This window comes from Cimex lectularius, unplaced genomic scaffold (assembly GCF_000648675.2).
Source record: "Cimex lectularius strain Harlan isolate CLEC.00 unplaced genomic scaffold, Clec_2.1 scaffold40, whole genome shotgun sequence".
Taxonomy (NCBI): Eukaryota; Metazoa; Arthropoda; class Insecta; order Hemiptera; family Cimicidae; genus Cimex; species Cimex lectularius.
The window spans coordinates 1225992-1252525 of NW_019392652.1; the positions used below are offsets into that span (position 1 = coordinate 1225992).

Consider the following 26534-nt stretch of genomic DNA (forward strand, 5'->3'; position numbering starts at 1 on the left):
CAATGAATTCTTCCTTTTGCACCAAGCAAGTACTTATTGTTTTTTAAATCTATTTTAAGTTGTTTTAAAATGTCTTTAATATTTATTTGCCTATCATATTGTGGCAGTTTTGTAGATCTAAGTTGTTGAAAATAATTGTCAATACATATTTTATAAGTATGTAAATTTATAGTATCTACTATTAAAGGAGTATATCAATTATAGATATTTGTATTTATTTCTGTTCCTAAGTCCTTGATACACTGCTTCACTCCCCATTAAAAATTCCGCCACACCTATAAATCTTAATATTTTTTGTAGTTTTGAACCTTTTTGGTTTATATTTATAGTGGTATTATTTGTTCAAAGTTGATCAAATTTTTTCTTGGTTCATTTCAATATTCCTTTTACTCAGTTTTTACCTTTTGTTAGCCCTCTATTTTGTTTACTGTATTAATTTTGAGTCAAAATGAGTCTTTTTTTTTCGTCGTCAGAATCATCACTCTCCATGAAGTTTAAATTATTCCAAAATTCTAATTACATTAAATATAGAAATATAGACACGCTTGAAACTAGATGTAAAAAAATGATATATTTCTCCATAAATTATTAAATAATCTGACAATCTCCCCCAGAACAACTCCAATTAGAGCTAAATATGAACCAAACAAAGCTGTTCATGATTCACTTGTGTCTGTTATCAAGCTTACTGGTGAGTCCACCGTAGACCAGATAGCCATAATTGAAATTGGGGAGCATAAGGGAAAAGACAAGGAGCTTACACAGGTACTGATTGGGAAGAGTTGGCTTGCATAACAAAGTAAGCAGAGAGCAGAGAAGCAAGAAATGTTCTTGTGCGCATTTTTTTTCCTGCCAGGATTATTACATTAACAAAAGAATTAAAAACAGAATTATGCCAGTTAATTTATTTTTTTATTAAATATTTAGTGATTTAAACAAAAAACTAAAGTGAATTCTTATGAATCCAGACATTAGTTGAAGCAGATTATAAAAATATAACAATTATATTTAAATGTGTTTGTATTACTGTCGATTTTCACTTGGAATGTTGAATTTCATAGATCACAACCATTCAGATTTGATTTTATTTAAATCTTTCATCTTCGTACAGAAATACAAAATTGTATTAAAATTGTAATAATAGTTACAAGTATTGTATTGTATTAATTTTACACCTAATGTTGATTTGAGGAAAATTTACCCTTGGGTTTATAAAAATAGCTTACAATTGCAAAACATTTTATATATATTTCACACACCATTAGTTTTTATTTTTTATTAAATTATGTACCTAAGTACCTAAAGTGGATTTTTTTACAATAATAATAACACCTATCGGTGATTTAGATATGGTAATAATAATTATTTTGTTTCTGTATTTATTAAAAATTGAAACAAATTCAAAATGTGTATTATTATCAAAAAATAAAATTTTCTATGTAATTAAATTTGAAATATTAACATGTTGCACACATTCAAAAAATAAATATAAATTGTAATTTTATATGAAAATATATCCTATTATCACACAAATTTATGATATTCATTAGGAAATTAATTTATTTAAAATAGTTTTGCTAAAATTAAATGTAACATGTTTTTAAATTTTCTTTTTAAATAGTTTTCAGTTTTTAAATTTTATAAATAGTAACAAAATGATTGAATTTGTTTAAGTAAATCAAATCACTCATGGATTTTTGTTTTCTTAATAGCAAGACTAGAGTAACTATTTACATTGTACATTAAAGGTGGTGCAAATGTTGCTTTGTAATTTGTTAAGAAGATTTCTAAATATCTACTTAATCCTATCCGAAGCTTTGGTGTAAGGTTTCCCTCCGTGTTTCTCCCATTCTCTAGTGAAATCACGCTCAAGAATCTCTGCACCTCTTTTACGAGTTAACCCTGTCTCTTCCAGGCTCAATTCACACATCTGCATGTCATCAATCCCTAATGGAAGAAAAAAAATGAATAAAATAACTGTTTATTACAGTTCTGACTTAAATCACAGGATAAATGTTTACCAGCAGTAAGCAGTATTGCCGGTTTGTCAGGGTGGAGTTCCATTTGCCTCGCCACATACTGGCCATCGAAATGAGCATACCACCATCCTCGTTTGTTCGAATTGTCCATCAGATTATCCGAGTGGCCGTTACTGAGGCCTGTTGGGCGAATAAATGGGATCCGGAAGAAACGTTGGCTGTTGTTGTCTATGGTGTTCTTAGCCAAATTTTTCGGAGAGTTGTTAGCTAAAAGAACAAATTAGAAGATAAAATCCGTAAATAAATATCTAAATTGTGTTATTCAATAAATACCTGCATCCATTATTGATCGAGGTGCCCTCTCATTTTCATTCATGATGGAGCGATGTCTGTTTTTAGCTTTCCAGGCATGATAGATTTTCAACCGTCGATGAAATTCTACCCTACATGCCTAGACAAAAAAGGTTTGTTAAATATGTTTTATCATATAGCAAATAAATTATTAAACGTTTAAGGTGATGGGACCGCAGAATGCAAGTGGTTAGAGTGTACAACTCGTATTTAACACACTAACTTTCTGGGTTTGAATACCGGCATAGCCCATGTAATTTTAAATGAGAATATTTCAGAAAAAATATTGTAAAATAGTTTACAATTAATTAAGGTTTTTAGTTGAGATGAAAAAAAGCTAATGGCATGAGAGGGATTCGAACTCACGACCTTCAGCTAGATACGCCGCTGCTCTACCACCTGAGCTATCGTGACCTCGATCCACTCGGACATCAACTCCCCATCTCAACCCCACCTTATGAGTTTTCCCTCCTTTTGCCATTTTTCAAAGTCGTGTAATGGGTTTGGATTCTCGACGACAATTGAAATGGCGACGGAGAGATTTAGTGAGGTGTACTTCATTTTAATTCATTAAATTCACTAATTTCGTGGTCCGCTTGACCAATTAATACTTTACAATTAATTAAGGTTTTTAGTTGAGATGAAAAAAAAGGAGGGAAAACTCATAAGGTGGGGTTGAGATGGGGAGTTGATGTCCGAGTTGATCGAGGCCACGATAGCTCAGGTGGTAGAGCAGCGGCGTATCTAGCCGAAGGTCATGGGTTCGAATCCCTCTCGTGCCATTAGCTTTTTTTCATCTCAACTAAAAACCTTAATTAATTGGAAAGTATTAATTGGTCAAGCGGACCACGAAATTAGTGAATTTGTAAAATAGATTAAAACAGTCAACGGGTAGTTGGACTTTAAGCCAGTGTGTCAGGAATTACTTTGCTTACTTTAATTTTAACTGTCAGAACTATTAAGTTAATCATTTATTGCATATATGTACTTGTATTGTTTTATCACATTTGTGATTATTGTGAAAAGTTGAGGTAGCAGCTTGAACATCCCGATCATAAATACGTATGATAGACAATCCAGTGAGAATATACAGACAAAGATGAAAATAGATGAACAAATTAAAAAGTTCTGCTCATGTTTAACAGCTACAGCTTCTTCTCTCTCATTACATTTATTTACTTCTGTTGTAAAGTATATTTGAGGAATGTACTATCAAATTTTGAACAGAATTGGTGCAACATAAAAGGAATAAGAGTGATTTAAAGCGAACACTTTCGAAGTGTCCAAGACTATAGGCAAGGGAACACGTTTTAGCATCCAAAAATCAGCCCAAAAAAAAGTTAAATGTACAAATAAAATAATTTAAGAAATATATAATACACACCTCTAACAAATCAATATCACAAGATGTATTGATTGTGTCCCTGAGTTCTGAATATTTCCACTTGGAAAGATCATATTTAGAGTTATTGTTATTAATTTGACTTTTGATGTGTTCAGGCCTGTAAATACAAACAATTATAAACAGTTATTTACCAAACAGTATGAAATATGTACTTTGTACATATTTAAATTGCAAGCCCATCCAAGAATACAGGCAGCATGCTTAATGCAAAAATAATTACAGTTTAGAATATTCTACAATATGTGCTCTGAAAGATACCTGTTTAGTTTATTATTAGAGGTGGAATTCATCATCCGTGCGCCGGAAAACCTATGTAAGCACAAATGACTTTATTATACTCAAAGCATTCAGCATTATGGAGTTATAATGCAGACATTTTTTAAAGTATTACAATGTGATAACAAAGATCACATGCAGTGTCAAAATTGGCATAGCTTTCCATGCATTACCAAATCTATTTCACAAAGTTTACAACATATACATAATTATAGAAGGGTTTATGTTGTTTTGAAACACTTTAGCAATTCAACCTTGATGGAACTTCACAAGAAAGCATTTAGTATGTAAAATATATTTCATTAATAACTTGTAAGAAATGTCTAAAAACTTTTCTTTATTTCTTTTTCTTTTTTTAATATTCTTTTAGAGAATTTTATATTCATGGTTTTTAAAAAAATTGTTTTAATTTAATTTTACTATTTCATTACTGGAAAAATTGGGTGCTAGTCATACATAAAAGTCTATTTCTACAAAGTGCTATTGTTGACACAAATTTCTCACCTATCCATTGGAGAGATTATATCGTCAACTTGACTATCACTTTCCTGCGCTAGTCGCAGAGCCAATTCATGATCTCTGCGCTCTTGTTCCAACAGGCCCCTTTTTCTTATCTCTTCTTGGACTTGTACTTCCAGTTGGTACTAAAATTACAATAGAAAAACTTAATTAGTATTACATTTCAATTTTGTTCAGGTAATTATGGTTTTTAAGCACCTGATTGAGTTTTGTAGCATTTTCAAGCTCTTGTTGCCTTTTAAGTTGATCTTCCTCTTGCTTTCTTCTTTTTTCCATTTCAAGTTTACTAATTTAAAATTTAACAATTAGATAAAGTATTAAATTCACAATAAAGTTTTTTTTTTACTTACAGCTTCTTTTCTTCTTCTTCTAAGTTCTTTTGCTTTTCCTCTTCCTCTCTCCTCATCTTTTCCTTCATCATTTCTTCTTGAATTCTCCTCAATCTCTCTTTCTCCTCTTCATCTTTTTGTGACTCCAATTTCTTTTGTAAATTGGCCAACTCCTTGTTTGCCTTGTTCATTAGCGTTGTATGCAATACATTTATTTCTTCTGGTTTTATTTTTGGATTTGCCTAATTCAAGTGTAACGTTATAAATAAATTAAATTAATTAATATATTAAAATTGTTTTTAATTTAAAACCTTAATTTTTATAATGACATCTCTCATTTCATTTTGGAGATTTTTCATTTCGCTGATGCTGGAGTCTTTGTCTCTTTTTAATTGGCCAATTACTATTTCCATTCTACCTATTATGGACTAAGAAAGTAAAAAAGTTAATGAATATATTTACAATAAATTTCTAATGCATACATACTTGCAAATTGTTGATCTTCGCTATGCCTCTGTATCTTGGGCGGTGTTGCTTCTTTGCTAAATACATTCTGACTGTTTTTTGCATAATTATTCTACACTGGTTCCTATATTTGATCTTCTTATCCACTGTAAAGATAAAATATTTATTTAAAAAGTTTGAAAAAAATTATAGGTGTATTTTCTTTACATTTTATCACAGCTAAACTGCACCATTGTGCTTTCTTCCATCTATTGGCAAGCAGCCATTTTTTAACTTTTCCTACCATCACAGCTACATTTTCAGGATCAGATCTCATTATAGAATCAAATTCCGCAAACTTCCCAGGCCTGAAGAAGACTTTGGAAACACCAAATTTAAATTCATTGTCATTCATGCCAAGCGCATAGAACAAAGCCTAAAATCATAATATAAAAAAATACAAAAATATTATATATAAGGAAAAATTGGCAATGTTATTCTAACTTTGCAAAACAGCCTGGGATCAAGTCTTGCCAATTGAGGGGGCAAGAAGGATGAGTACATCTGGTAAAGATCAGAGAACTGGGTTCTTGAGGGGAACCCTTGCTGCATTAGTTGCAGAACGCTGGTCATCCCTGAACACTGAAGCTGGGATAAAATTGATCCACCTTCAAACTGATGGTCGATCATTTTTTGATTCGGTTTTATACAGCGGACAAAGCTGGTTCCCTAAAAAGTGTAACATAAAATATGTAGTTTATGTTGAATGCCTCAGAGTTAAGCAATATCCATGTGTACATTTAAAAAAACTACAGTACAATAGAGATTGCCCATTATGTAGAAAAAAGGATAATAAAAAGAAAAATTTATTTAAATACTTACTGTACTCTTCAACTTATCCATTAGTTCAGCAAGCTGTGTCTGGAATTTTGATCCAACACTAATGAAGGTCAGTTTTCCCTTTTGGTTATTTGTATTATTAAAATTTGTGAACATTGTTGATAAAAATGGATTCTTGCTTTCTTGTACAAGACCTTCCAATGATGAGTGAAGGGCATCATTATTCTTCTCAATAAATTTACTCTAAAAATTTTTTGTTGAAATTGACATGTATATAGTGCATTATTTTAAAATATTATCTGTTATATATTACAGTGTCATAGCAAACTGCTCCAGCAAAATGCCGTACAAGGAATCCTTCAGAGTCCCTGATTTCCCGATGTGCTTTTAGTTTAGAAGTCCTCGGGAGAGCAAGCCTGAAATGGGAATTCCACCGTCTGTGAACCTCAGATGTAAAATGCTCCGCACTGGGTTTCGGCAGTTTTGACTCTTCATCAAGTAAATTAAATAAACCCCCGTTTTTACCTTCAATTAAATCTGAACAAAGAGGCAAAATAAGAAAACCAAACCGGATATTAAAAAAATATATATATTTTAAAAAATTGCTAATTATGCACCTATACAGTCTTGATTGTCGATAAAATTGATTTTTTTAACTTGTAGTCCTTCTTTTTGATAAAGCTCTTGTTCATCTTTCAATATGCGCTCGTTAAAGAACTGCTGTAGCTTTTCATTACAGTAGTTGATGCAGAATTGTTCAAAGCTGTTTACGGTAAAGTATTCTAAATTAAAAATAAAAATAAAACATTTTATGAAAAGTTCCAAAAAAGATACAAAGTAGACAAGTGTAAGTACCAAAGCCAGCAATATCAAGAACACCAATATAGTAACTTGATGCTTGAAAAGGTATACTTTTGTTAATCCTGTATACAATATAGTCAAACAGTTTGCTGTACAATGCTTTTGCTAATGCATCCCTTGCATTATTCGCTTCATAGACTTTCAAAGGAACCCTGGAATAAATATAAGTTAAAACCATAATTTTTTTTTTTTTCAAACGCATCGTTACATTATGACAGTCCCCTTTGGTCCACCTCGGTTAGTCATCATCACTTTATTAACGAGAGCTTGTCTCAGTTCTTCCTTGTCGACAAACAAAAGTGACGATGCCATAATGAGACTTGCCTCAGAGTTGGCAGTCACCTGAGAACCTCCTTTAGTACTTTCAACGTTTTCCTCAAAAGCTACATTTCCCAGATGTAAGACAGCAGCAACCATTGCATAAATTTCAAGCCTTTCATCTTCTGCAAGGCCAAGTCTGTTTAAAGCCTGCGACAAAACAAAATATTAATTTTGGAAAGTAATGTAATTTGTTTCTTTTATGTAGCTGTATTAATGTTACAATTAAACATACTTTATCCATATTTGCAAAATCTTCAACATCGTCAAGCATCGGATCTCTAAGTCCACCTTGTCTGGCATGAGACGCACTCTTTTGAGTATTATTCAATTTACTTTCTGTATTGTTGTTGGTAAAATATTGAGTACACCCATTTTTCAAATACTGCAATTTAATAATGTGAATGAAATATAGATAATATTATATGAATTAAAATTTCCTTACATGAAAATCGTCCGGTTTGGTCAATTTTAATTTGTGCCTAATGCTCTCTGGAGCACCTGCGCATAAGAGATAGAACACGTGATAATTTCTCTCTTCTGGGCTTTGCATTACGATCCTTGACTTTTCGAGCAAATAATGTGAAATATAGCCACCAACCACAGTGCATTTTGTATCAAAATGGACTTCCATAAATTTCCCAAATCTAGATGAATTGTTGTTCCGTGTAGTTTTAGCATTTCCAAATGCTTCAAGGACTGGGTTTGCTGAAGACACAGTTTCCCAAATATTATAAATATAAATATTTATTTATATGGAGAAGAAAGAAAAATAGAATAAATTTAACTACCATCAAGGATTTTTTGTTCAATTGGTCCTGCAGCTGTGCCCCAGAGATCACAAAGATATCTCAAAAGATATTTGGTCGATTCAGTTTTTCCAGCGCCACTTTCACCAGAAACAATTATGGATTGCGACTGCTTTAAAACTTTCATATCTCGAAAAGATTTATCAGCTGCAATTATTATTAATTTATTATTATCTATTTAAAAAATTAAAACAATAAGGATATAAATAAATTTACCAATAGCAAAGACATGAGGTGGCATTTGTCCAAGTGATTTACCCTGGTACTGTTTAATAACTTTTGAGGAATAAAAATCCTTGATCTCAAAATAAGGATTTACAGCTATTAGGATGTTCGCGACATAAGTCTACAAAACAAGAACTAAATGTAAAAGATGACAACAGACTAAATACACCAATACTCAAATATAAACCCACATATATTTTATCTTTCTTATAGCGATTTCTTATATTGTTTAAGAGAGAAGCTTCATTTAAATTCATCAAGGAGCCTATAAGAAAATTGAATTAATGAAAAGAATGCAACATAATATTCAAAAGTAGAAACGATTACAAACAGTTATCATCGAAATCACGATTGTCGTGCTCTTCTACGAGGTAGAGTCTATCAAGGCTTGTTGTCACCTTGGGTCCTTTCTTGTCCAGCGGCTGTACTGTTACTTCATCCATTCCTATGTCTACGATTTGGCCCAGGACAAACCCTTCCAAAGGGTCTGACAGCCACACTTTTCTCTGCTCCATTCTAAAAAATAAATTTAAAATTTAAAATGGATATTCAAATTTTTAAACGCAAAACTTATTAATTGTATTTATATTGAAGAGATAAAATTATTTCAACTTAAACTAAACTTAAATTGATAAACTGAACTTCATGTTCATTTCAAATCTTTTAAAAGCTATTTCTTCTAAGTGAAACATTAGCTGATTTTCAATTTAAATCCCACACAAGACCTTGACACTTTAGGAAGATTATATGACATCTCCAATCATTCATATTTTAACTTAATTATTTCAAAATTATTGACACACTGATAAACAGTACTGTTGAACTGAATGCGATGAGTCAAGTGATTTATTGCATGTATCATTTCATTCATCTAAATGGCTTGTTAATGAAAGTCAGATTGAGTAATAAAAATATAATTCCCTAATTTCGTGGTCCGCTTGACCAATTAATATATTACAATTAATTAAGATTTTTAGTCGAGATAAAAAAGTCAATGGCACGAGCAGGATTCGAACCCACGATCTTCAGCTTGATACGCCGCTGCTCTACCACTTGAGCTATCGTGACCTCGATCCACTCAGACGCCAACTTCCCATCTCAACACCACCTTTTGAGTTTTCCCTCCTTTTTGCCATTTTTCAAATGTCGTGTAATCGGATTGAATTCTCGGTGACAAATGAAATGGAAAAAATTTAGTGAAGTATACCTCATTTTAATTCATTAAATTCACTAATTTCGTGGTCTGCTTGACCAACTAATATATTACAATTAATTAAGATTTTTAGTTGAGATAAAGGAGGGAAAACTCAAAAGGTGGGGTTGAGATAGGAAGTTGGTGTCCGAGTGGATCGAGGTCACGATAGCTCAAGTGGTAGAGCAGCGGCGTATCTAGCCGAAGATCGTGGGTTCGAATCCCGCTCATGCCATTGACTTTTTTATCTCAACTAAAAACCTTAATTAATTGTAATATATTAATTGGTCAAGCGGACCACGAAATTAGATTTCTTCTAAATGTAACATTAGCTTATTTTCAATTTAAATCCTAAACAAGACCTTGACACTTTAGGAAGATTATACGACATTTCCAATCATTCAAATTTAACTTAATTATCTCAAAATTATTGACACACTGATAAACAGTACTGTTGAACTGAATGCAATGAGTCAAGTGATTTATTGCATGTATCATTTCATTCATCTAAATGGCTTGTTAATGAAAGTCAGATTGAGTAATAAAAATATAATTCTTGAAAACAACTAATCTAAGATAAAAAAGTTAAACTATGATTGCTATAATCTTATTATCACAGAAGGTCTACAAAAGGTACATTTCTAGTGCAATTTATTATTTATATTAATGTAATGCACCATACAGAAACAAATGTACAAATTTTGTTATAAAAAACTTTAGTAAAATATTTATTGAAAAATAGAACATTGCCACTATTGAGTAACAAAACTCTGTTACAAGTTTAATTAACATAAATTGATTTATTAATATTATTATTTATTAGTATTATTGGTTATGGTCATTTAACTACTCGAGTTACTATTAAGTGACATTATAGGCCTGACAACTTATTTATAAGAGTATTTTAATGAAATACTCTGACAAAATGTAAAAACTAATGCCTTCTTAGGATTCGAAGAATTAATCGATTTGGTAACACGGTTCCACATTTATTTTTACTTTAATGTAGCCTAGGGAAGAAAGCTTAAATATTTCAATACTTAATAATACATAGAATATATAATGATATTCTCAGCTGTTATGCATATATATGTTTTACTATAAATTAACAATCTGGGAAGAAAGTTATCAGATTAATTAATATATAATTAAAGTAAAGTAATTCCTGAGCTACAGGAGGGTGTAACATCCAACTTTCCATTGGTTGTTGGTAAACAAGGGGTCATTTTACAATACCTTTTACATATTTTTACCAATTGTGCTGTTCCGGGATCTGAACTAAGAACTGTTAGCTTTTCAGAAATGAAATTTCTACTAACAGATTTGTTGCTTACAATGATTCAATTTTGAGCGTTAAATGAACATCATCAGGTTGAAACTCGTCTCTTGACATGAATTGTAAGAGTGAACCGCGATGTTTCATTGACAAAGCTGGTTTTAATGCTGTTCAATTTTGAATTGCAAAAAACGTAAATTACAGCACAACTAAATATTATACTAATAAATAATGTAAAAAATTAATTTTAAACTAGTGATTAATTTATATGTCAAGTATTATTTAGGTACATGTTTAACACAGGAGGTAAATCAAAATATATTATATTGTATAAGAAGTTATAAGAATGTGCAGTTTAAACAACCATCTTTATTGATTTCCAATGTAAAATTTATATTAGGGTGTAAAGAATTAATTAATTGGAGGAATTCTTTTAGATCCTCTAGTGTTCCTTTTTATATTTCATGTCGAGAGACGTGTTTGTAACTCCTTCAACCTGATGCTGAGCGTTTAATACTTGACTTCAGGATTGTAAACAAAAAATCTGTGAGTAGAACAATCATTTACACAAAGTGAGTCAACATATACACATGTACAACATACTCACCCCACCTTCATCATTTCTATTAATTTGCTAGTCAAAGGATTATAACTATAACTAAAGTATTATAACACTACCTCCAATTATTTTAAATCAGTCAGTAAACAAGAACTTTTAAAACTTTATTATAAATTAAGACTTTCATGCTCGATAATAAACAAATCATAGAGCATCGGTGGCCTCAATGGTTTATGCGTTGACATGGCGCTCATCACTGTAAGGTGAAGGTCCCGGGTTCAAATCCAGCAGCCCTGCATTCGAACCCAACACATTTACAAAGGGGCTTTTTTTCAAAAACACCGGCACCCTGAGGGTTGATATGACCTCTGCTGTTGCGAACCCTTGTTTAAAATGCAAAATTCGTTCTTGCTAAATTAAATACAAAGAACTGTTTAACTTTCTTAAAACATAAATGCCATAAAAACGATATTAAATAATGAATTAGATAAATTATATATCAAAGAGATACCAAACGTTTTTACCAGTATCTTGTTCATATTATGTGTCTTAGATTGGGATAGATACACGACCAAAAGTTAAATAAAATACCTCATAACAAAATAAAAGTATACATACTATTTATGAATAGTATTAATACTCCTACTTATTTCGAGTAATATTTCACTACTCTTTTAGTCAAATGATATACCCTAACATCTTACATATGCACCTTATACAGCGAAAAAATCACAGTGTAAAAAACAATCATAAAATGAAACACAAGTTTGCTGTTATATTAATTTTACTTTAGTCTTTACTTAACATCCTGGACTGCCTAACCTCACTGTATTCTTAGTGTTAAACAATAATAATAAAAATTACATCCTTTTTTAAAAAGATGGTTCCTACTCACATTAAGATAAAGTAAAACTTCCATTAGCACCGGCTAACTATAAAAAATAATTAGAAACTATTAAAACCATAGCAAAAAAACAACGGGTATCTAGAAATATTTATTGATAGGTTGCTAGTTAAAAGAATAAAAAAATAAAATCCCAAAAAGCTGCTGGTTTCATTTGGCTCATAGACCGTATGTTAAAACTTCCATTAACACCGGTTAACTATAAAAAATAATTAGAAACTATTAAAACCATAGCAAGAAATAACGGGTATCCAGAAATATTTATTGATAGGTTGCTAATTAAAAGAATAAAAAAATCTTAATGTGAGTAGGAACTATCTTTTTAAAAAAGGATTGAACTCCACACTCACTCCATCATATAATTTTTAAAAATTACATTGTATTACATTTTTAAAAGGAATGAATAAGGAACTGAAGGAAAAGACATTCCTACTTGCATCTTTATTTTGCCAAGAAATTAATATAAATTCACTTTTTTCCACATCCTACATGTATTTGTTAAATTTAAACAATATTTGTAAATCCCAGGCCCTGAAGATGATCTCAACAAAGATCGAAACGTTGGCACGATTAAAGAAAAGGTTTTTCTGTAACCTACATCACACCAGACCGCATCTCACGATTTCCGAATGATTATGGGTATTTTTATTTGTTGTTGTCACAATTATAATTAGTTGCCTAAAGAATTTATAATTGATTTTATTTGGTTCTTGTTTATATAAAAGAAGAATCTTGATGAATGGAATTCGATGAAGTTTACAGGTTTGTGAAGCACTGTGAGCTTCATCAGGAAGAAGTAATTTCAGTTTTTTTAAAATTCTTATTTATTAATAAATTATTGACATTCCTGACGCTGTAAAGAAATTCGAGGCGGACCTGCTCTCGAGGTATTAGGATGTTCTCAAACCAGGCAATTTTCTTTGAGATTCTCGAATCTCTGAATCATTCAGCGATTATATAATTGGACATCGTCGAATGAATTTTCTTCTAGATAAAAGGTTCGTTAACGTCGTGAAATCCGATAGTCGAAGTGCTTCCTTGAAAAGCCAGGCTTCATTTAATTCTCATAGACGCTTGCCACGGCATAATTTCATCCGATCCGATTGTTCCTTTATGTAATTCCGAATGTACTGGAGTGGAAGTACCACGGCCAAGAAATAAACTAAAGAACATCTCGCGGGTCGTAAATTTTCAGAAAATTCCTTCCGTTGGCTTATCAAATCAACTGCTGTCAACAATCATTTTTTTAAATTGTCGTCCGTAGAATAAAAAAATGCCATTATCTACAATCTAGGGCTCACGGACGAAGTACGCAAGAGAAAATTAATGCCCTTTCACTGGACAAGCGTCGGGGTCAAGTGAAAGACAGAATTTTTAAGAATTTCGTCAAAACCATCAAAGCATGGCTAAGGAAAGATCTTACTTGATTTGTTTTTACAAACGGTTTGGCACAGTTTAAAGAAAAATGGTAATTCTAGGCGTTTTGATAGCTGACTAATGGACCTTGGCGCAGGCAAATATTGTCCTTTCCGCAATTGTCCCTGTAAATTTAATGTGTCAACATTGTACTGCCATTAAAATTCAGATTTTTTAAAAATCGTCTTTACTTTAAAGTAGCATATAACTGATTTTTCCTTATTTTCCTCTCTTGTTTTGTCAAATGCATACATTAATATCTATTGGTTATAAGACATCAAGCTTTCATGTCACAATCCAACAAAAAATTCAAATAAGCTGGTAAAAATGGCATTTAACCAAAAGCCAAGTTGGCTAATAGCATTTTTTTTGTGTAACAGGTAGAAAATCGCCTTTAAAATACGAAATACCTCTTTATGTCCTGGAGTAATTGGCAAGTCTGAGAATCGTTAGGGAAAGCTCATTCCTATATTTTCGCTATTGGCAAGCAGCATGCAAAGTTTTAATTTACTCTCCGGCCATTGTTTCCGCGTTAACAATACGATACACACGAAATTCAATGTGGCAATAGACTTCTTATTCTTTTCGTAACAGTTTAATTTTTATCGAGAACATCTAGGACCTTGAGACTTTTCAGAACCGAAACAAAAATATAAGGTGGAACGATTGTCCTCCTGTTCACACAGTTACCAAAGTAGAATGTCCTGTTTTCTTATCATTGGCAAACTACCGGGCTTTTTTTTGCATAGTGAGAATCTAATAGAAAATAGGATTGTTGGATCCCGTTATTCTTTTTGTTGCATGCTGTTTCCTTCCGTGCCATGCTGGTGATGGAAATGCACTTTGTCCGTGAGACCGGCGGATTGATTTACATACGGCTTCTGTCCGTTTTATCATGACAGATTTCATAATATACAGCCATAAATAATATAAAATAATCACGCTGGATTATTTTTATTCCATAAAACAACTTCTTTGAAATAAAATTCACAAAAGAAATTCTATACTTTTCACATAAAATAATAACTTACAAGGTGGTACCCAATTTGAGTAATTTTTTAAAATACATTTTTTTGTCTGTGTTGTGTAAGGTCTTAGGCCTTCAAGGTTATGATGTATCATGGGAAGTAGATTTATATTTTTACTTAGAATAAATAAAGACTGTGTATTTAAGTAGTCCAAACTCAACGATACCCATGCAACATACATTTTTACAACAAACAATTTTTTAACCATAAACAAAGTCGACTTTTGTTTCTTGTTAACCAAAAAACACCCTGAATACAAATTTTTTGGAAAATCGAGAAATAATTGTTTTCTCTCAAATTTTTCACCTTCTTCCGATTTTTTTTTCTAAAATCACACAAACGGTGATAACTTCGGGACGAGTACACCGATTCACAGAAAACTTTACAAGGCGTAAGCTACATGCCACTAATTTGAACCTGTAAGTTAGAACCGGAGATTAAAAAATACACGTATGAGGATGTTTAACGTTACTGTTTAATTAAGGTTTTTGGTTGAGATAAAAAAGTCAATGGCACGAGCGGGATTCGAACCCACGATCTTCGGCTAGATACGCCGCTGCTCTACCACTTGAGCTAGCGTGACCTCGATCCACTCGGACACTAACTTCACATCTCAACCCCACCTTTTGAATTTTCCCTCCTTTTAGCCATTTTTTTTTTTTTTATCTCAACCAAAAACCTTAATTAATTGTAATATATTAATTGGCCAAGCGGACCACGAAATTAGTGAAGTTACTGTTTAATTTGATCCTTACTGTCATAAAATCTAAACATTTTTGACATAGCCTGAAAAAAAATTATTCTGCTTTTTAACGGTTGCAGTAACTCTGAATTTCGATAAAATCCGGAGTAGTTACGCATTTTTAAGTGGAACATCGTTTAACGCAGAGAAAACAAAATTGTCTCTAGTTAATCCAGCTCAAAAATATATTTTTTTTTATTGTGCTGAAAATATGTATTTAATGGTTCTATGGTGTCCTTAAAACGAATCCGAATTGTTGTTTTTTAATACAATTTTTTTGCCTACTTTACACAAAGCTCTTTTGGTTTTTGCAACTTTTATGTATATAACCCAACTAAAATCTTGCGTATTTGTTTCTTATTCTACGTACAAATATACAAATATACTTATGTATCACAATCTTGAAATACATGAAGAACAAAGACAGAAAAACATATTTTAAAAAATTACTAAATTACGTAAAATTATTTTTGTTTTTCGGTTCTTAGGGGTCCTAAGAAATAGGTAAGAATGCTTGGACATGAGCCTAATATTTTTCGACCTGGTATCAACAAAATAAGTTTCATTAAAATCAGCGACCCGGTTTCCCCTTGATTGTATGAATTTACAAAATATATTTTTTCCAGTTTTGAAACTCATAAATTTCTCAATCCTGCAAAATTTAATTATTTTTTATGTAATTTCACCAACACTGTACTTTTCAGCTTATTAGATTGTTCCTTTCTTGCGTTTAAGTTTTACTATTTAAGTATATATTTTTGTACACATTACTAATTTTCTGTACCTACTTTTAAACAGTTAGGTTGATCCGTTTTCAACGTACAGTTTTAATCAAGATTTACCAAAAATATATTTGGTATACCGATCAGTACAAAGCCAAAATAAAAATGCTCTTGTGTATACTGTATATTTCATCAAGCTGAATCAAGAGACAGCAAACCATTTTACAGGGCATTCCTAACTTACGATATTCTCTGTAGTCACTCAGTTATATTGACAAGACATTGCCGCCTGGAGAAACACTTGCAGATGCAAGGTCTACTGCAATGTGTATACAGATTCGGCAGAGAAGAGGAAGGACATTGTGATAACACACAAATTGGAACTGCTTAATATCTTTTTAGAATTTACCTGAAGGTATGGTCTATAAGTTTAAAAAAACAATGGCTGTTTATTTTATATGTATTAGGGATGTACAGACTTTCTGCAGCATTAGCGAGTAAAATGAAAGAATCTGCCTGGATATGTTGCCATCAACAAATTATAACTCCTTATGAGATGATGATAAGGCTATGCTACGAAGCGGGGATTTTGTATTCTCCAAGCGCTGCAGCCTTCTGACTTTTTGTACTTTTCCTAGCCCCCTAGTTCAGTTCAAATTACTCAATACTTCTTTTAAGAAGTAGTAGATCATTCATTGACTGTCATTGTTGCATTTTTTCCTGGGATCTTCTTGGTACCCTAGATTAGCGGTTGCTTTGCATTCTAATATAATATGGGTGGCTGTTTTATCCTCCACATCATTTAACGTTATAAATTACATCTTCATTGAATAAACCCATGTCGTGTACGTGTTTTGTCAGATGCCAGTGATAGGTATGTATCACCTCTCTGAGTTTTACCTTTTCTAGCTGTAGCAATTGTTTTGCCAGTTGGTGAGGGTACTTCAATCATGAATTTACTGTGTCTGGCACCTCGGAAGTTCGTCTACTTCTCTTGTTATGTGTGACCTAGTCTGAAATAGAGAAGTCTACGTGTGATTATGTTGTCCCAAGTATACATTCTGGGTTTTTATGTGGTATTGCAGATCTTCCACTGGTAATTTTGTCTGCTTGTTCATTCGCCAGCATTCCTTTATACCCTGACACTCAAGTTATGCTTATTATTAAGTTATGCTTTCCCAGATTTTGGAGATTTTGGATGCACACATTGACTATTTTAGATGTGACCCTTTTAGGTGCTAATGCTTTTCTGGCTGCTTGGTTGTCTAATATTATGAGGTTTTTATCTGTGTAATCTCGATTACATATTGTATGGCATATAACAAGGTGTATATCCGTAATGAGTTGACTACTCGTTTTTTCGGGATTGCAGAGTATACCTGATTTTTAATTGGTTTTGAGCCATCTGTATACCATATAATTGTGTATGATTTTATCCTGATTAATTCTTCTTTTTTAGAGCCTTATGAAGTACAAGGTATTGACATTTTTGACTTTACTAAAACGTATGAACCACACGCTATTCCAATCCTTCATTTGATTCGATCAATCGACTTTCACATTTAAAGAAACCCGTATTTCTTGTACGTCCCTATTTTATAGGCGAGGTAAGATAACGGCCGATTTCTTAAAAAATGAGGGATGAGATTGTCCAACTGTGAAACTCCATTAACCAGTTATGACAACTGAAATCCAGTTATCAAGGAAAAAAACGAAAATAGAAATTGATTCGTTCCATGACAAGGCCTCATATTTCGACAGCTTTTTGTCAAAAATTGACTCCACTACAGTTTGGGTCCTTGGATGGTTTGATACTTGAATTACCTCCTATTCCAGTCCATGAATAATTGTTTAATAAAAATTCAGTTTGGCACTAATAATACATTATTATTATTCACGGTCCGAATACACTTATTAAATAATATTTCTTCGAATAAATATTTTTTTAGTTCCAGTTGAAAGTAATAAGACGACAGACTACTTGCCGTAAAAGCTCATCGTTAAGATAATTATAAAACGGTGACAGTTGTTTTTTAGCTTAGCGTGATATAATTTATTTTCTGGTTTGATAATTACTACTCAGAACGAACCAACTAAGCGAAACGAAATCATCTACATCAATAATTCCATAATTTTAAAAGACAGATTGGGATTGAAAATCTGAAATATAGATGGCATTTATACTGTATTTATTGGTTGTATGGACAAAGGCAATCAACAGACAAGAAATCAAAATTCCAGGCTGTAACGCGCTTGTTAAACATTTCTTTTGGCGGTGTAAGTTTATAATAATGGAAGACGAATTTTTCGTTATTCTTTATCTAGCCTGTATAAAAGATTTATTCAATAAAAAAATATGTGCATTTAATGTTTTGTAATGATTGAATGTCCTGTAGAGCCTGTTTTTCCACTAATATGGTCGGCCGACCTTGCCCCCTTGCAAAGTCAACTCCACCTGCACACAGTCTGATCATAATACGACAATCTTCTTCACTTGATAAATTAAAGCACTGTCGTTTGGATTACCAATAATCGATTTATACAAAATATTGTTATATGTTTACAAACCACTAACTGCGAAGAGAAAACGCATAGAAACGCACAAGACGAATCGAAAAGCAGAAGGTGAACGATAAAAATGGGAAAGACGTATTTACAAACTCACAAACCACATTCCCACCATTAAAAAAACCACAGATAAAAAATATACACTTACTAAGAGAAACCACCAGCGTATGTTATAACGGGAAAATAATATGTATTATCAATTAATTAAGGTTTTTAGATGAGATAAAAAAGTCAGTGTCACGAGCGGGATGCGAACTCACGATCTTCGGCTAGATACGCCGCTGCTTGAGCTATCGTGACCTCTATCCGCTCGGACACTAACTTCCCATCTCAACCCCACCTTTTGAATTTTCCCTCCTTTTTGCCATTTTTCAACCTTTACACTTGAAAAATTGTGAATTTAACATGTATTACATTTGAAAAGATCCTGTAATCCAATTTGACTCGGAAGATGTCAATGATGATTAAGAAATTTATGTTTTTTAGGTTTATCGACCAGCCCATGATCACTTAGTTATCAGGGATGTGGTCAATTAAAATGTGTTTAGTTTTAAATCTTCGCCTAGCTTTCGGAACTTTATTATACCTTCTTCAGGGCTCTACGAAATGATATATTATACATTTTTAATTTTGGCCAATTTTACATCAATATATGTAAGAACATGAAACACATATTTGTACTTACTGATTTTTAGTCAGAAGTAAATAAAGTGGAATTGTTTTATTTTCATCCTAACACTGAAAGTTTTTTCTTACTTTTTTCTTCACCTTTTCAACTGTGAAATGACTAGACTAGTTGCTAATTTTAAACTTATGTTGAGGTGAACGGCCCCCGAAGAAAAGTCCAAATGCTTCGTTCAAAACATTTATTGACAACTTTTCGGACGTCTCACGTCCTTCATCAGGTACATAATCATTGTTTTTTTTTTTTTTTTTTTTTTTTTTTTTTTTTTTTTTTTTGTCAGTAACACCCTTTCCGGCATTCAATATTCAAGATTCAATATTCAATTCATATTCAATAAATTGCTAGATAATAAATAGAAATAAATAATAATAAGAAGAAATAATAATAAGATAAGAAATAATAATAATAAATAGAAACAATAAATTGCTGTTGGTCTGAGACGCCGGAAAGGGTGTTACTGACACAAAAAAACAAAACAATAATTATGTCTGATGAAGGACGTGAGACGTCCGAAACGTTGTCAATAAATGTTTTGAACGAAGCATTTGGACTTTTCTTCTGGGGCCGCTCACCTCAACATAAGTTTAAAATTAGCAATTGATTATCCAACGGCCGGCTAAAACAAGGACATGACTAGACTAGTTTCATATAATATCACAAACAGTAGAAATAAAGATACAATAAGGTGCTGTTATTTGCTGCTGTATCTTTATTTCTACTGTCTGTGATATTATAAGAAAATAGTCTAGTAATTTCATAGGTGAAAAGGTGAAGGAAAAAGTGAGAAAAAACTTTCAGTGTTAGCACGAAAATAAAACAATTCAACTTTATTTACTTCTGACTAAAAATCAGTAAGTACAAATATGTGTTTCATGTTCTTACATATATTGATGTTAAATTGGCCAAAATTAAAAATGTTCAATTTTGTATAATTTATAATTGTATAATTTTGTAGAACCCTCAAGAAGGTACAATAAAGTTCCGAAAGCTAGGCGAAGATTTAAAATTAAAAATATTTTATTTGAGCTTATCCCTGATAACCTAGTGAACATTAAGAAATTTATACAGATGTAAATGTATTATGTAATTAGGAATGATATATACAAAAAAAATCTGAGAAATAAGTCTCATATTTTTACTGAAGTATCTAAAGTCTAGGTGTTGAAATTTAATGGATAAGATTTGATAGTATCTTCCATGTAAATATGTCCTAAAAGGCATTTTTTTAAACTCTGGAAAACAGAAAAGGCATTAAGAAAGAGGAAACGCGCCTATGAATTGATGTAAGAAAGAAGTCACGAACTGTTTCCCCACCGTGAGGCAAGAACAATTAAAAAAGGATTATTACCTCGACTAGGAACGAAACTTTTCCCAGTCGACAAGATATGTAACAATGGCCAACGTGGTACTTTCACTGATTTCCATCAGTTCTGCTTCTGTCCTCAAGGCCAGAAAGTGACAAAAGAGTCCGGCAAGGCTTTTTCCCATCACGGTCGTTTACAGTTTACTCACCGAATGCGCTCGGTGATGCGTCCTCGGGCTCACAAAACGGGCCGGATACGGAGGAGGAAGTGAGTCACACTTTTATTCAGCGTTTGTATTCTAAAAAGAAATGTCTTAAGGTCCGATTGATGGCCGGCTTAGAAGGGAATGGTGGTTTTACACTTAAAAATTCAAGTCCGGCTTAGAAAGTCAGCCCGTTTAACTAGGGCGATATCTAAGCAAACTGATTTTCTACAACGCGTTTCTTCAGATTCTACAAGGGTTTAGGTCATATTTTTATACAAAGGTATAAAATCCACGATTTATCTCGAACCAACAAAGAATCCTTAACGGTTATGTAAATCTGACACTGAACTTAATAGCTCATTTATTTATAACATTTCGATATTTATTCTTTTGCCTTTTTCCAAGCATCCTGATCATAAATCAGTTCATTTCAGAAAGTGAAAAAATAAATCAAAATCTTGATAGTTGTTCACCATTGGGACTAGCAGCGTAACTTCTTGCTCTTAAAATATCCAATAATTACTGAAGTACAGTAGTCCTTTTCACGTACTATATGTCTAATTAATAAATGAGTGATCATGGGGTACTTTATGTTCTACCATTTCTCATACTACGCATCACGCTAATAAGTACATTCACCCTCATGTACACAAAAAGGAACAACGTGATGACGGTACTATAAACAAAAAACTGCCCTGTTTCGTTAAAAACTCGAAAATCTTGTGATATATCGAGAAAACTGATTATTTGTCGGTAAAAAAATCTTTACTGTTTTTATATAATTTATATCTACTTTTTAATTGCGTGATTTTTGATCAATCTGAGATATTTAGTGGCAAAATGCAATGCTGCTATATAAAATACTTTATCACTTATTGTTATTTTGTAGGCATAAAGAACATGAAAGATGTTAAAAATTCTTCATTTACTGAAACCTTTATTTAATTGGAAAAAAAATCACATCAAAGATTTTAAAATAAATTCTCTCATACAAGTTAACGTCCAACATCTCCAGAGATCTAACTAATACACAATACTTTTTCATATTACGATCCATCAAAAAACCAGAGCTATACCGGGTTCATTTAAAATTTTATAAAATACTTAAGTTGTACAATAGTTTTCAGACGCAGTTAATCCTTAATCTTGGCGCAATTTTCAGGATTAATTTTATAGAACTATTTTTATCTTACCTTTTGTTTTGCCTTTTCCTTTTACGTTTTTTTCCAGTCATTGGGCAATTTAGGCACTCCCAGACAAGTTTGGAGATGAAAGCAATTGCATTTAGTGCCTTTAAGTCTGCCTGGCTGCCTGAGAGTATGTAAATATGTGCGTCTTTCATATTTTTCTTTATTAACGCCTGCGCACAGTCTTGTTTTGCATAGACATTAATTCTTCAATTTAATTAATTAATTAATTTAAGATACATAAGTAATTATGAGTTTTCCCACTTGGGCCTGCAGGGTAATGAAACAGTATTTTGGTCTGCCTATCATCGTTGTTTTTGCCTCTCAGACACATATTCAGAGAAAAACTTTCAGAAAAGGCCAAATTATAAACAAGAAAATGGAAAATGGTGGTTGTTCAATCTTTATAAAAAGATAAAATTCAATCTTTATAAAAATGATTTCAATTCATGTATAGAGACGAGGTTGTAAATTCCTCCAATCTGATGATGATCTATAAGCTTGAAATCAGTATCATTGAAAACAACTAACGGTGAGTAGGACCTAGCTTTTTATAAAGAACTGTAAGTAATGTTTATATAGTACTTTTTAACAGTGTTTTGGGCTTTTTCTAATTAAAAATACAAATCAGTGCATTCGCCAATTGGCATCTCGGAAGCTAGGAAACTAGCTTTGAACGTAGGAAATTAATCAAAATATACTATAAAAACCCATAAACAGTCCCAGTGAAAATTTTATTTTTGCTCTCTTTCGACCTAAAAAACGCCATGTAAAAATTGCCGTCGGAAATGAGATAACACGTAGAAATCTTACGCCAAAAGCTTTCTACAAGGATAAATAAAACGCCACCGGACAACAAATATATCACGTAAATTTTTTGTTTCAAGAATTATCTGTCGTGTTAGGGAGGCGATCCGGGTGTTTCTGAACTTGACGCTTCCCACTTTGGATTTTGAGGTTTAACCAAATGGGCTGGAAAATAACATAGCTTGGACTATGAATTATGCGGCAACAAGACCTTGTGCGTCCCACTCTAATCACGGCGGATTATCTAAATGAATTTTCGTACATTTGCTTTCGAAAATTTACAATTTCTCTTCTACGATCGAAAGGAGAATTAATTCATAGGATCTTGTGCCATGTGTACAATATGTCAAATATCTTTGATATTTGTTCGAATCAAACTTCAATTGCCAGTAACAGTTTTATTTTCTTAACTATAAAACTAAGTTTAAAATAAACAAATGAATAAAGAAATGGTTTAAACGAAAGCTTTTAACACATTCAGCAATTATTATGTTGATTATGTTGTTATTTATTTAACAACACATATGGCATTCTTGCATAATTGTGTTTAAGCGCTTGGCTTATTCTAGTTTGCGTGATGTACATTTCGGACTCTTCCTTCCTGCTTTCGTATTTTTAACTTTGTAATAGCACTCACTTTCACTGTTTTATGTCTCTAATGTAATTCATATGACACAAAACGCAAGAGTATTTACACAAAAATCAGGTCATCTTTCAGAACTCAGAAAGAATGGGCCATTTAAAATAGTTCACACGTCTTCTTAATCGAACAATCAATCTCGAGTGAATGATTTACGATATATTTATGGGACGGTTTCGGTTGATGAGAGTGTTTACAGTCGGATATTGCAACATAATGGGCGTCTTATTTTTTTTTATCATTTCATCAATTTTCACCCATGAGTCCTTCCTCCGGCGTATCGTAAGAATTGTTATTCAACTGGAACAGCTGTTTTCTCCACCTGCTGTTTTCTGTTTTCTACATCCTGAGCCGTTCAGGTTCAGTAAAGCCGGTAACGGGGTGTTTCATGGCGGCTCTTCTCGGCCCAGGGCACCTCACTTTAAAATGTACAACCGTTGGAAATCAATAAAAGAAAGTTTTTCTCGACGAACTAGAGAAAAATTCAAAGGTTTTATCATATCTGTAAGTTGATGAATGATTATTTATGCTAAATGACGGCGAGTTACAAAGTAAGAGAAATGTCCGCAGTTATAGAACTGTAATTTAAATTTACATGTACTTAATTAAAAAAGAAAACACGTTTCAATCAAACCACTGGTCAGAAAAATTGCAACTGACTGACTTACCCACATAGTAGAGTTTGGATTTAGGTCTGGGCTTATCCGGAAATGGGGTTGGTTTTTGAAAGAAACCCAATTACCCACATTCTACTTGAATTCTAGTCTTAAAACGCTATTTTCTAAGCTCCTTAAAATCCAGATTTTGCTGCAGAAAGTAACTATTTATTTGGACAATTGTCTTTCCATTATAGTTTCACCTTTATAGTTCAGTTATTTTAAAATGAAATTAAAATGATGACTATGTAATACCATATCTGCTTGTTTAAAGGACAAAAACAAAAATACCAACGGATGTTATTTATGTAAATCTTATCAACCTTATAATTATAGTTAGGAGTTAATAAATTATTCTATGTAGAAACGATTACATGTCTTTCACTGATTTTCGTGTCTGAAATTTGTCGTGTTAGACCCTTAATTCCATGTTACTGGATCACGAAACCAACGAACAGGGGCAAATGAACCTTAAGTGAGAAAGGTCGAATTGGAAAAGCCCGCATTCTAATTCCTAACATTTTTTTTTTTTTTGAGAGAGAGAGTGAGAGAGAGAGAGAGAGAGAGAGAGAGAGAGAGAGAGAGAGACAGATAGACAGACAGAGAGCAAGAGTAGATCTAATTTTCTCATTAACACATACGATGGTTGGCTGGACGATGAAAATATTGATTACTAGACAATTCCTCCTTGATGAATCATATTAGAACATAAAAAAATCCCTGTGGTGTCAAGGCATTTTGTGATAACACGTAAGTAAATCGTCGGCCGATAGGTTCAAAAGGTTGACTTCCTATCTAACAATAATCCTATATAATAATCCTATATTAAAAAAATGTAAAAATAGGCGTTAAGATTTTTAAACAATAAAAGGATTTAATATTTTTAAAAAAAGGTAAAGACGCTATAATGTTTTAAATCCGTTTTAAGACGAATTCCTCTGGCTTCTTTGCGTCTCGTCTGCAAAAATGTCTTCCAACAAGAAAGCAGGCTAAACATCTAAAAATGTGTGGTGATTAGTGACCGTTAATCGATATTTATTTACAAATAGTGAGATGCGGTCTGGTGAGTTATTGTTTACATTACAGGAAAAGTGAATTTATACATTGCAAAATATATATTTTGCATTGTATAAATTCACTTTTCCACATCCAAAATGTAATTGTTATATGTAAACAATGTTTGTAAATCCCAGGCCCTGAAGATGATCTCAATAAAGATCGAAACGTTGGCACGATAAAGAAAATGTTTTTCTGAAACCTACATCACACCAGACCGCATCTCACGATTTAAAAATAAACATCTAAAAATGGTTTATATTTTGGAAAAAAGTCTAATTACAGTATTTATCTGACAGATTCATCGAAGTCATATTATACATATTAAGGGGTGAGCGAGAGAGAGTGAGATTGGTGAGTGTGTGTGTGTGTGGGAGGGTGAGTCTGAGTGAGAGAGAGGAAGGAAGAGAAATACCACATAAAACTCTTACGTACATATACAATATTACATACATAGCAAACAATAACTGAAATCCATAATAATATCCATAATACTTATGAAAGTCGTAGAATGCCTTAAAACGTAAAGTATAACATATAGTATTTAACATTTAAAAAAAAAAAACTGTTTGACAAACTTGTGCTATGGAATCTACCATTTTTTAATTGGACCCAATGGTTCTTCGGTGTGATGTATAAAACAATCGTATTTTACGGCTGGTTTCGTACCGATTATGCTCCGTTTCCAGATCCAGGTTCCACAAAGGCCGACCGATTTTTCAAGGGAGCTCCGGACCTACGCGAGAACGGATCAGGTACCTGAATTTTCCCATCACGAATCACCTTTGCTATCCTCTCGAAGGAACGAATACAGTAATTACAAAACTGACCTCCATCTTTTTACAAGAAAAGAAATGAAATGACGAAGTTTATTGAGCACTAGAACATCAATTCTCATTGTAGAAAATGGATTCTACGATAAGTGATTACTATTGATTCTCTCTAAACTATGTCAAAAGACTGACTTTATAGTTAGCTGAAATGACTAGATATTATTTATTGATTGCCCTTCAAAATAGCGCAGTAAGATATATTTTTACGATTCAATACTGAAAGTCAATTTTTTTCTTTGTTATGTTAACGCGAAACCTTTCAGCTGCCAGTTTGTTAAATCAGTCGAGGCCAGTTCTGTACTTTAAATATTTTCCAGAAAACAACGATAAATTAGTGGAATCTGGATTGATTTTACCCGTACAGTGTCACATAAAATAGAAAAAATAGTGTAAGCGAT

The 26534-nt window shown here is 32.3% G+C and overlaps 1 protein-coding gene across 2 annotated transcripts in view; it reads right to left on the reverse strand.

Moving 5' to 3' along the window:
• Window positions 1-890: 890 nt before the first annotated feature.
• The window catches only part of LOC106670118 (myosin heavy chain 95F), a 49156-nt gene continuing 23512 nt past the window's right edge, over window positions 891-26534 (reverse strand). Inside the window, exons 3-25 of one of the 2 annotated variants that reach the window (XM_014400175.2) lie at window positions 8688-8872; window positions 8548-8621; window positions 8348-8477; window positions 8114-8278; window positions 7768-8030; window positions 7558-7707; window positions 7213-7472; window positions 6999-7156; window positions 6761-6925; window positions 6457-6680; window positions 6186-6386; window positions 5808-6032; window positions 5532-5739; window positions 5346-5470; window positions 5171-5287; window positions 4881-5101; window positions 4729-4816; window positions 4516-4655; window positions 3994-4044; window positions 3715-3832; window positions 2313-2430; window positions 2022-2246; window positions 891-1947 (exon numbers count right to left, since the gene is read on the reverse strand). In XM_014400175.2, coding sequence (XP_014255661.1) covers window positions 1796-1947; window positions 2022-2246; window positions 2313-2430; window positions 3715-3832; window positions 3994-4044; window positions 4516-4655; window positions 4729-4816; window positions 4881-5101; window positions 5171-5287; window positions 5346-5470; window positions 5532-5739; window positions 5808-6032; window positions 6186-6386; window positions 6457-6680; window positions 6761-6925; window positions 6999-7156; window positions 7213-7472; window positions 7558-7707; window positions 7768-8030; window positions 8114-8278; window positions 8348-8477; window positions 8548-8621; window positions 8688-8871 — 3762 coding nt within the window. In that variant the 5' untranslated portion in view covers window position 8872 and the 3' untranslated portion in view covers window positions 891-1795. The remainder of the gene's footprint in view (window positions 1948-2021; window positions 2247-2312; window positions 2431-3714; window positions 3833-3993; window positions 4045-4515; window positions 4656-4728; window positions 4817-4880; window positions 5102-5170; window positions 5288-5345; window positions 5471-5531; window positions 5740-5807; window positions 6033-6185; window positions 6387-6456; window positions 6681-6760; window positions 6926-6998; window positions 7157-7212; window positions 7473-7557; window positions 7708-7767; window positions 8031-8113; window positions 8279-8347; window positions 8478-8547; window positions 8622-8687; window positions 8873-26534) is intronic. The other variant, XM_014400176.2, reaches the window with a different exon arrangement.